The 12,321-nt window shown below is 38.3% G+C and overlaps 1 protein-coding gene across 3 annotated transcripts in view; it reads right to left on the reverse strand.

The window, feature by feature from the left end:
• LOC127659694 (transcription factor COE1-A) overlaps positions 1-12,321 on the reverse strand; it is a 154,090-nt gene that overhangs the window by 27,285 nt on the left and 114,484 nt on the right. For all 3 annotated transcript variants that reach the window (XM_052149631.1, XM_052149630.1, XM_052149628.1), the window contains exon 11: positions 1,883-1,971. In XM_052149631.1, coding sequence (XP_052005591.1) covers positions 1,883-1,971 — 89 coding nt within the window. The remainder of the gene's footprint in view (positions 1-1,882; positions 1,972-12,321) is intronic.

Genomic DNA, 12,321 nt, shown 5'->3' on the forward strand with positions numbered 1-12,321 from the left:
AGGAGACATAAAGAGATGAGAGAGGAATTGGGAGGACTGCTGTACACTGAAATAAGTGGTATCTGCAATTATTAACTCAAGGATATACTGTACTTCTACTTGATCTAACCCAAAAATATAACCTTTGTTTGTCAGGGAAATTTAGTCAGAGTAACTAACATTTTTTAATTGAAAAAAAAAAAACATTTAATTTAGATTTTATCACATCTAAGCACAGTTTTAGGTTGCCTCACAAAACATCTTTGTTGTATAACCCATACACTGTATTCCAGTGTCTGAAAAACGTTAACTCTGTCATAAGTAAGACACAGGTATTATATTACTTTCTGTAAAATGCACACGACTACTGCAGTCTCATATAACATTACTAACAGGTGTGCCAAAAAAGAAAAAGAAAAAAAAAATGAACAGGCAGTGAAGAATGGTTTCAAGTCAGTCAGCACCAACATTTCTAAGAGGATCCAAAAGTAACTTTTTGCCACACCCGCCAATTGCAGGAAAATTTTGTAAATTTCCTAGCCACAAATATTTCTTACCCACCAAGAAACTGTATTTTTCATTATTTTATATAATGTATACTGTGTGTGTGTGTGTGTGTGTGTGTGTGATCGTGGCATGATTGTTGTTGGCATGACTGTTTTTTCTGTAACTGCTGATCACCTGGGATTTTCACACACAACAGGCTCTACAATTAACTCCAAAAACAAAAAACATCCAATGAGCGGCATTTCTGTGGACAAAAGCTGTGTTGATTAAAGGGGTCAATGGAGAATGGCCAGACTGGTTCGAGCTGACAGAAACCACATCTCAGAATGCACAACATGTCGAACCTTGAGGCAGATGGGCTAAAGTTTTGCAGTGAACATTCATGCAAGGAATATTATACAAAGTATTGCCTAGTGGAGTTTTGAAAAAAAAATAAAAAATGTGCTAGTACATTTTTCACTAAGATAAAAATTTCAATCATGGCAGTCACTTATCTTTTATTAGAACATTTGTCTTTGATTTGAATCATTTCACTCACTTTATTTACAGATAATAAAAAACGATGCTAGGATCAGACTAAAAAGACAAATGACTGCCAAAGTCACTTTTTACTTGCTTTTGCCACTTGGCTATTGCTGATTTTGGATCCTTTTTATAATTCAACAAAAATGTAAGTGACTTTTCTGATTACAAGAATGAACCTGTGACTCGAACAGAGTTTAGCAGCCCACCATAACCACCAGGCCACCAACTTAACATTTGCCTGATTCCTCTAGATTGGCTTTTGGTTTGATGCCACATTCGTTGACCCCTTAGTGTAATTTGGTGTGTTTAAATTGTAATGGATTGGTAGGTGGCTCATAGGCCATGAATACTGATGGCCTAGCTCTGATATAGAGGGCTGCTAACAGCACAAGGTCAGTCCTGGTGGGGGTTGTGCGTGAGCAGGCCCAGCCAGCCATAATTACTCTTTTTTTTTTTTTTTTTTCACTATTAAGTGGTACTGCTGGAGCGGGGCTCAGGGGTATAGGACACGCACAACAAGATAAAGTAATGTTTATTTATCCCTCCCAAAGGATCCATTTACTTGGCCTGCCTCTCCTTAAGAAATGTGCGTAGAGAGAGAAATAAACACCCAACTGGGTCCACAACTTTCTTTCACAGAGCATACTGAACACAACTGCATGACATTGCCAACTTGAATTTACAGTATATAATCAGTGAACTGAAGGATTTGGTAATGAATGATTCAAATAACAAGACTATGTTTCATCTAAGGATTAATAGGCTACCATAGTGAATGGAAATACTGTAGGCACCAGTGTGTTTATGTTAGTAATTGCTGTAGAATTAAAGAGGAGAAAGCACAATAGTTATGTCATGTATGAGGACTGACCTTTGGTAAGCGCTCAGGGTCACCGGGGTGTCTCGGAATGACTTTCTGTAGCCTCTGAAAACCATAGTCAATAGTGGGCTCATTCAGAGCTGGAGGGAAAAAAAGAGAATTCAAGCATGTTACCGCAGAGAAATTCAACACCCATCTGTAATTACCATTAGGAAGAAATGCAAATAAAACAAAAGTGTAATTTCCTTTAAACTTCAAAATTGTCCCAAAAAACACAAAGAAGAAATTATAACTAAAGTATCAAATATGATGTTTTCTAACAAGCTGCCAAAATGTATCAGTTCCCACAATGCTTTAGCTGTTGCAACCACAAGGCATCCCTTTATGAATAAAACAAAACCTGAGCAGCTTGTGTGAAGTGATCCTAAATGTCTATTTTTGCAGCTGTTGCACAAGACACTAACCTAATGGAAAGCATTGTGAACATGAAAGACTGCAAAAACTGCAAAGCAAAAAATTACAGTTTAACAGCCATGTAATTCTTGTTGCATATTTGTTGCCAAAATACAACCACAACAACTGCTCATTAAACACACACACACACACACACACGAGAACTGCACTGTACAGTTGAAATAATCCGTCAGCGAAATACTTTGCAAGCTTACTTATAACAATGAACAATGTAGAGATTTGCAGACATTATGATGACCAAAAGACCAGCCAGCTCTATTCATCTGCAAACAATAAGGCACCTTTTTTAAATGAGCTGTATCCTTCAACAAAGTGCAAATTCCAATAACAAATAATGCTGCATTCAAACTCCCTCTTCTATTTTGTATACAAGCAGCAATAATATGCAAAATAAATCTACTGTATAGACATCCGTTATGAGCATAAAATTAAATTAAAGTTTTCATTTGTGTAGAGATGCACCTCCCACTCCTCAGAGGCCCACAGACAGCTTTATGAATCCACACTGAGGACACAGCAATAAGATAATATTGGAAAAGGAACCCGATCTATGTGATAGGGCCAAACATCCTGAACTGGTGGACCACATGCTGCTCGGCCCAATGTTTTTCTAACCTCCCTGGATTTAGAGGGACCTTCGCTCTGAGACAATGAGTCTTTCTCCTGTACCAGCCCAATGAGCTTGTATGTGTTTATCTGTTGTGGTGCTAAACTCCAGACCTCTGGGGCACATTCACACAGAGCCCTTCTGTGGGTTCAAAGTAAGCGGTATACAAAATATATGTTAGCTAAGATACTTGATATATGATATGCAGCATAGAGTGGCCTCAAAATGAATTTGGACATTCAAACAACACATAAAAAATTGTGAATTATATTGAAATCGATAACGAAATATCACCACGAGCGCTATTGTTAAGTGTGCCTGTGTAGAACCAAGTGTCAAAATGTCTCGCGCCCTCTTTCTCACTCACCCAAAAGGTGATTGCTTGATTCAAAGAAATTGGTCTCTCTTGTATCAACTTTATTGTTTAAGAAATAAAAAGTTAAGCATATATATGACAGTGAGGTCTATGTCTTCCTTTAACTTAAGCATATTTAAACAGTAATTGGTTCCTGATATTAGCAATCCTAGCAAATAGAAAGATCTTGTGAATATTGCATGAGTTGAAAAGAGTCACTGCAGTGTCAAAAGTAATGTATTCCATATTGAAATTAAGTTGGTGAAGAGGCCAAGTTCTGACATTAACAGTCAAGCACTGTAATAAAATAAGATTTGTGTATCGGACATTGTGTAGCAAAGGCTCTCTGATCTTAAGAGATCACTAATAGTTGTTCACTCTTCTCTCGCTCTCTCTCTCCCTCACACTTATACTATCTCTTTGTGAACTGGCCGCCTTTCTTTAGCCTGAAGTGTAAATCTCTAACACAACAGAGGAGGAGCAAAAAATAGCAATTGAGCACTGGGGTCCTCTGGCTCACAGTTAATTGTTCTGTTGAAGCTGGGGGAAAAGCAGAGCTATAACAGCCTCTCTCTCGACTGGCCTCCCTTCTGTTTGCCCTGTAGGCCGCAGCCTGGACGTTTCCTGAGGGAGTTAGCCCAGCTCCCCTCAGCTCCACAGCTGAGAAGACAGACTGTGGGCAGCCTCTCAGTGCAGTGGAGTGGATTCAGATGGCCAAGGGCCCAGACAGAACCAGACCCTTGGAGCCCTGAACACAAGCTGTGCCCAGCCTGGCCCTCCTTCACCGATGAACGAGACAGCTCTGACTGTCGATAAGTGGCTCTCAATACAGAGCTGGATAACTTCCAATGGCAGGTGAGAGTTATCGCTTTATAAGAACAAGCAAATGTTGATCCAGCTAATTTCACTGAAAAATAATATTATGTAAAATATGTGCTTCATATGGTAATATTGAAATGTTTTGGTTTGTTTCAACTGGAAAAAGAAATCAACCTGAAAACATTAAGTTAAACAAAACAAACAAACAAACAAACAAAAACATCTTTAAAGTGATAGTTTACCCCAACAAAATTAATACTCAGATATATGAGGCTCCAAAAATCACATAAAAGTCACATAAAATGAATTCATATGAGTCCAGTTATTAAATCCATATTTTCAGAATCAATATGATAGGTGTGGGTGAGAAATATGTAAATTTTTAAGTCCTTTTTGTAACAATAAATCTCCACTTTCACTTCCAAAATATGAAAGAATGTGACAGTAAAAGTGGAAATCTATTGTCAAAAAGGACTTAAATATTGATCTGTTTCTTACACACACTTATCACATCACTTCAGAAGATATGGATTTAACCACTGGAGTCGTATAGATTACTTTTATGCAGCCTTTATGTGATTTTTGGAGCCTCAAAGGTCTGGTCACAATTCACATGTATTGTAATGACCAACAGATCTGAGTGTTTCTTAAATTAAAAAGTAAATGATGAAAGAATTTTCATTTTTGGCTGAACCATCTGAATATTTATCTGTATATATATATATATATATATATATATATATATATATATATATATATATATACACATAGTATGTTGAAATATGTATGAATTGAACCCGGGTCCCTTAGGTGCTAAGCAAAATCTGTACCACTAGACTAACACATCTTACACTTATGTCTGTATAAGAAAAACTTTTAAAACACCAAGTCAGCCAGGAAATCTCACTGGTGCCCCCTAAAAACACCAGCAGCATTAAGCCTCTGCATTAAGCCTAAAATCTGAAATGTACAACAACACTGAAATTAAAGAAGTTATTTGTAAAAAGTCAAACCAAGCTGCATCCCAACATACTCAGTAAAATGTCATGTTTACTTTTAAAATAAGCACTAACTTCATTAAAGAGCAGTTGACATTGGCTAATAACATCTCCGATCTTAACAGAAGTCTTCATGCAGTGAAACACAGCAGAGCTGAATGGCTCCCTGATTGAGCGGCAGCACTAACCTGAACTCTTTCGTAGCCGCCTGGATGCACAGTCACTCACTGCGATGTGATTGACTGGCTGTTTACTTAAAAAGCAAGACGAAAAAACAGTTAAAACAATCCCAGGGCATGATGGAGAACAGACCACAGCTATCGGCGAAGGAAAGAACAACAAAAACAGATGAATGTGACAGAATGATTCAATGCTACCCTGCGGCTGACAATACATCATATCTAAATAGGCTTCCTGTAATCAGGCCTATTGCTGGTTCGGAGACAGGGATATGGAAGTGTGGAGTGGGGCAGAGCACAGAAGCGGCCGAGCGGGGTAGGAATGAGGGTTGAGGAAAGCTGAATGTAGAAATTCGTTATAATGAATTAACAGATGGAGGCTTAATGAAGGACTGTGTTGTGCAATTTTACTTTAACAAGTCTGACATGGATATAGGTGAGAATAAATGAAAAAGTAAGAGAGAGCTGGTAGTCTAACCCTTAAAGATGATTAGATGATGTAACCTAACGTAGTCAGGCCGTCTTAGTGATGACATTTTTTTAGTTTTTAACTTGACGGAAACCAGGGCCTGGCAGCTCAGCGAGTCAAGACGCTGAGTACCACCCATGGAGTTCGCGAGTTCGAAACCAGGCATGCTGAGTGACTCCAGCCAGGTCTCCTAAGCAACCAAATTGGACCGGTTGCTAGGGAGGATAGAGTCACATGGGGTAACCTCATCATGTTTGCTATAACATGGTTCGCTCTTGGTGGGGCGTGTGGTGAGTTGTGTGTGGATGTCGCGGTGGATGGCGTGAAACCACCACGTGTGCTCTGTCTCTGCGGTAATGCACTCAACAAGCCAGGTTATAAAATGCGTGGGCTGATGGCAGAGGCATCTGAGATTCCACCACCCAGATTGAGGCGAGTCACTATGCCGCCATGAGGACTTGGAGCACATTGGGAATTTGGCATTCAAATCCAAATTGGGGAGAAAAAAAAAGAAAAGAAAAAAAAAACATTATGCATTATAGCTTTTTATAGATGGTGTAAAAAGTGGTAACCTGCAAGGATTTTTATTTTTTACCTAATCTGACCCTTAAATTTAGCTTTGTTTGTGTAACTTAATATTTTCAAGTTGAGTCAGTGATGTTAAATAATATTTGTTGACTTGATTTAAACCACTTAATTATTAATTTCATGTTACCACATGAAGCATATGTTTCAGGTTAAACGTTTCTTCAGTGCAGCTTCTGTGGCACAAAGACAACATAAAACGAGATATGCAAATGAATTAACTTCCATAATGTGAAATGTTTCGAGTGAAATTGAATATTCTGCAGGAAAAGATGTAGAGCAGACACTTGATTTTCAGGGTTTGATTGGATCATGAAAACGGTTCTATGATATTATTGGTTATTATTTTTCTGCGCCCATGTGGCCTTGCTTACATTAGCAGAGAAGGAAAGCCATGTTAGAGGCATACAATGTTATTACATACTGATGAATGACTATAAAAAGAGAAAAATCTGAAATGTCCAATAAGACCAGGGACATTTTGTGGCAAGTAAATCGGGTACATTTTGATTTCATACTGTCTTTAAGAATGCATATGCTACAGTATATTAGCAAAAGCAGAGCTGGTCTTGAGTAAATAGCCACTAAACATTTTAAGATTGAATAATAAAGTGGCTTTGGGAGCAGAACTTTGTGAAGGCCTGGACATGGCAATCTATAGTATGTCTCTTTAAAGAGGACCCTTGTGTTAGCATAATAAGGCATGGGTCTGTAGTGCAGTGGACCTCTGAGGAGGGCGGTGAGTTAATGTGTTGATACAGAGATGAATGGGGCAGATCTCAAGCTAAACTGTGCTCTGCCACTCTCCAAGATATCTGTACATGTTTACTCTCCCTCATTGCTATTGATTTTCACATACTGTACAATCCTCTCACCAGCCAACTGGATAATGCACACTTACTGAGAGGGAGAGAGAGAGAGTGGGCGAGAGGCTGTAGACTGAACAGTTAGCAATATAATGCTTCTTATTTTGTACACCCTGTGCAACTTGCATGCCAACTGAAAACAATGATGAGAAAATGTCATGGTGGCGAGTCCATGCAATTCTGGTATGTGTCAGAATTACCTTGACATTGGCCAGTGACAGTATATACATCACCACAAAAACAACCCAAACCCTTGAGACCGCACAGAGTGAGAGGGAGAGAGGAAAAAAAAAACACCTCCTGTGCCAGGTCATGAAATTAACTTTGTCAGAAAGTTCGAACAAAACTGTTTTAGACTGATAGACTTGATACACTGAAACAGTGAAGTGAAATCCCATGAGTATGTTCAATTCCGGACCTCTACATCTTGGTGAGTGACATTGTTTACCAAACCACACAGTATAGATGTGTATATTTATTGAGGAACACCTTTCAACTCTCTGTGCACTTCTTTACATTTAAAATGTCATATTAAGAAACATGCAAGCTGTGGTTTCCATTTCTTTCAGGGCTCACAGAATGGTTTCTTGACAAAAATAACACATAGGGTGATACTAGATAGTCGCCCAACATACATGATAGAGTTGGTCTCATGTGATCATAGATTCAAGGCAGCTCTCCAATTTCATACACGAAGGAGGATTAAAAGGTCATGCATGATGTCATGAGCTCTCAGCCTGAAATAAAATCTACAAAATCAATATTGAAAGGAGCAGAATATCTGCTGTATAGTACTGCTGTGTACTATGCCATCTTGTTACGTTTAATGAATATGATCAATATAAGCAAATATAAAACTGTTGCCAATTTAAACAGACCTCTGGGAGGCGCAAATTCAATTGTCTGCATCGTGAACAGAAACTACCAAGGAACAGACCTGATTTTCCCCCACAAATAAAGCTACAAATATATGAACAATCCACTACTACCCTCTTTTTTTTTAGAGGATGGGATCAAAACAAGTAAAACATATCAAGCAATAAATAAATAAATGAACAACAACCACTGCTTGAAGGATTCCTCACAATCACACAGATCAATGCTCATTGAAATTTCATGAAGGCAGAGCCAGGTTGCTTCATATTTCACAATAATAACTACAGGCCCGCAGGGGTGAAGAAAAGAGAGGAAGGGATTGAGCGTGGATGGGTAGAATAAGCAACTACTAAAGGCACCACTCTGAACGCTGTCAAAACCAGACAGAGCCCAGTCAAAACAGTAACTCTTAAAATACCTTAAATATCACACTTAATATCTCACACAAAAGCCTGAGGGCAGAGGGTGGGTGGGTGACCGTTTTTAAACGGGAGAGAGCATTTGCGGCTTTCCAGTTTTGGGGAGCAGATGTTAGCTCTGAGCTGTTGGGGGTAAATTGAATCAGCTGACCACACATAGACCTGTGGGGCACAAACAGAATCCCTGACTGATGGAGAAGAGTGGTCTTTAGCAGAACCTTTTAGCAGGCACTTGTGGGCTTTGTACAGAGCTGTTAATGTCAAGGTGGTTATGTTCTGTTCATGTTAGGGAATGGCAGAGTTCGTTTTACACTCTCTTCCTATCTAACTCTTTTCCCTAGAGCTCTCTTTCATTCAGGTGTGATCTCATATGCTGTTGATAGGAATCAATAGGCTCAGTGGCAGGGTGTTTGATGCCTGCCTGAATTATTGCTTCATTTCTCTCCCAATATAGATGAGGCCTGTTTTTCCCCAGCCCTCCCCACATGGGGATCAATACCTTTCAATCTCATTTTTATCCATTTTCCCATAAACGCAGTGGTTGCTTTTATTTGGAAAATCCGACAAGCTAAATAAGGCATAAAATGGATGACTTGTTTTCTTAATCCTGAGCAGCAGCATCTAAAAGGCAGAGCCATCTGTGTGAAATGGCCCCATTGAAGACACTCTGCGATTGAGCAAACCAATTTCTCTATATCTCTTTGTTTACAATCTCCACCATGCCGAGGTTTAGCTATTTAATTGGAATGGCAATCAATGATCACCCAGTGTGCCGCCATTTGTCAATACAGTTAGAGTCTCATTATCAAAATCGAATAATCACTCAACCCAATCAAGAAAAAAAAAAAACCTTCTCTGTCAAATCTAATGATTGGAATAAAGTTGGACATAAAATTAAATTTATTTTAATCGAATTTGTACTTTCTTATAATTATTTTATATGGAAACCACAATTAATTTACATGTACAATGGGGTCCAAAAGACAACAGGAAGTTGAAAAAGTTGTATATTGACAGAAATTGTATTTTATTAACTAATGTTAACAAAGATCAATAAATTATGTAAAAAATATATTGTCAATTGTTTGTTCATGATACCTAATGCATTAACTAATGTTAATGAATGCAACTCATTGTATAGTGTTACCGTATTACTAAACCTAAAATACTGTGTGTTTTGTTTAAATCTACATATAAAGTACATTTAAATACCACTTTGAAAATCTGGAATTCAAAATATCATTTAAATGTGGAAAACCTATTTTAAAGAATTTATAACAAAGAAACTGTGACATTAAAGTGAATACAAAATATTTAAGAATATGCACTAGATCACTAATTTAGCAAATTTGACACTAACAATGTTAACTTTTTGATAAACGATCGGATTTTCTTGTATGCATCAATGCTCTTTGAAACATTATCAAATAATAGAGACAATATGGATTATCAGGTTTTGCACAAACTTGTGGAGTCAGCTTGAGTAATGTACATGCTGAAATTAAAGAAAAAGAGGGACATACCAAATACTATGAAATTATTATTTTTTATTTCATGTAAATTTTTTAATTTAACCTTTCAATTTGTTATGATTTTATTTTTGTTTTATAGAAAAATGCAAAATAGAAGTATTTTCACTGGTGGTCTCACACTTTTGGACCTGACTATATATGTGTGTTTACATATATTGGTAAGAGGGAGAATGCATGCAAAGCATGTTTTACCTGTGAATTCGCTGTATGATCTGAAGTCTGACTTTTCCTCGCTTATAGTGACAAATGTTTCTCATAGACTTAATCATTGGGCAGGCATAAGAGAGCTCCCCCTAATGTGATTGAGTGGGGGGTCTTTTAATATCAGGCCTGATGGGTGCTTTTCAGCTAACTGGCCTGCATACTGAGTAGCAACAAATTGCTTGCTGAACATTTCAGGCAATTCATCAGCACCTCCAATCTATTGGCCGCACACGACTTCGCATACACTCGCTGGCAGATAGCATTATAACTCTGCCTCTTTCCCCAAAAACCAGAGGAAAAATCTGTTTTGACGAATGATGCAAACATGGCAATAGGGTGAGAGGTAATACACAACCAAACATGGAAATGCATTTGTTGCAGATGAATTGAATGGGAGGGAGAAAGAGAGGGAGAACTCAAATAGGGAGGCATGATTCATTCCCTTATCTGCCGAGTGCCATGCAGGATGGGTAATGTCCCAGGTGGAGCCGGTTTAATTGTTTGTGATGATAAATATAATTGCAGAGAGCTTTTGGATGTTTAATTGCAGAGAGGCCCCAGAACTGGGGTGTTCCACATTAGAGCTTGTGTTTGGGATTGTACTGTACCTCAACTTCAGTGTCATCTTTAAGCAAAGATCCAAAGGTCTTTGACCACTTTGGAAATCTGGGATTTAAAATATTATTTAATCCTGGAAATGATGTAATCATGTAAAATGAATAAGAAATATTTGAGATTCTTCACTATTTCTAAGTCACTAATCAAATAAGCAATCGCATGACATTGACCATGTTAAATCTATAGAACAAAAGGTCAGATTTCATTGCTTCCATTGAAGCACACAGTATGCTAGAACATTCTGAAATCACGCTGAGAAAACATGGATCAATAATTTTTGCACAAACTTGTGAAGTCCATGCAAGCTCAAATTAATTTAGTTACTAGAGCATAAGGGGGACATACCAAATAAAAAAAAAAAATATATATATATATATATATTTCCAATAAACATTTTTGAAATGAGAAAAAAAGGAAAATAGAATCAATTTCACATATGGTCCCACACTTGTGGACCCCACCGTATGTGCTTTTATCATTCTAGGGTTTGTGTTTAACTTTAAACTGTTGGCCTTCCAGAGGCACCGTTCACACGAGTGTGTGCCAAGAATGCTAAAAAAATCCAGAGACCTCTGAAATGACATCATCATTTATCTGAGAGGCTTTTAAGGAATCCATTACCGGGTGTCACTGGGTTCATAATCAGAGTGAAGTCAAAGCCAAAACACAGTTATATCACTACAGATGGAAGGGTGTCAAATGTAATCGTCATCATGATGTAAACATAAAGACAATATTCTTTAATCACGCACTAATTGTGAATAAATACTGGAGAGAAAAGTACAGGCAAAATGCAATGAGTTTTGCACTGAAAGGATTGTCTTTTATCTACAGCGTGATTGTAAGAGATGTTCTCCAGGTACGGCCCAGCCTTTCCGCATGGCTGTGTGGTGCTTGAGCACGGCAGCATCAGTTCACCATTGATTTAATTAGTTCTCCATCTCCTCTGCCTGACAGAAGTTGATTAGAAGCGCCAGATGCCCCATGTGTAATTCTACTGCCAGCTGCCACATAGCTTTGCCAATACTCTATGATTAGTACCCACTAGCAACTGGGCACGGCACAGATGCCAATTGGAGCCAGGAAAGAGAGGCATGCATGCTGACGTCCTGCTGCAGTAGTGTGCTACTGTCCAGGCGATGCCTAAAATGCTAAACAACGTAGGGGAACAGCATGGGCACAATGGGGCCAACCTGAGGGAGGGTGTCAGATCAGCAGCAGCTTTCTACAACCCATTTTAATATTGTTAAGTAGGTTAAAGAAAGATAGACAGCTCTGCATTCGGAATTGTCTCTTGTCATTATCAGCATTCGGTTTTAAACTGAATTTGAGCGCTGCATGCATTAAAACTGCACTTTTAATCAGTTGCAGACTCAAAGTGTTTTTGATGGTTATTGAGCTTGAAGCTTTAGCAAAAGGGGACCATCGAGAAGTACAGCCATAAAAGGGGGTGACCATCTGCCCTCTGATTTGGAAGTGTGTGTATGTG

This window comes from Xyrauchen texanus, chromosome 19 (genome assembly GCF_025860055.1).
Source record: "Xyrauchen texanus isolate HMW12.3.18 chromosome 19, RBS_HiC_50CHRs, whole genome shotgun sequence".
NCBI lineage: Eukaryota > Metazoa > Chordata > Actinopteri > Cypriniformes > Catostomidae > Xyrauchen > Xyrauchen texanus.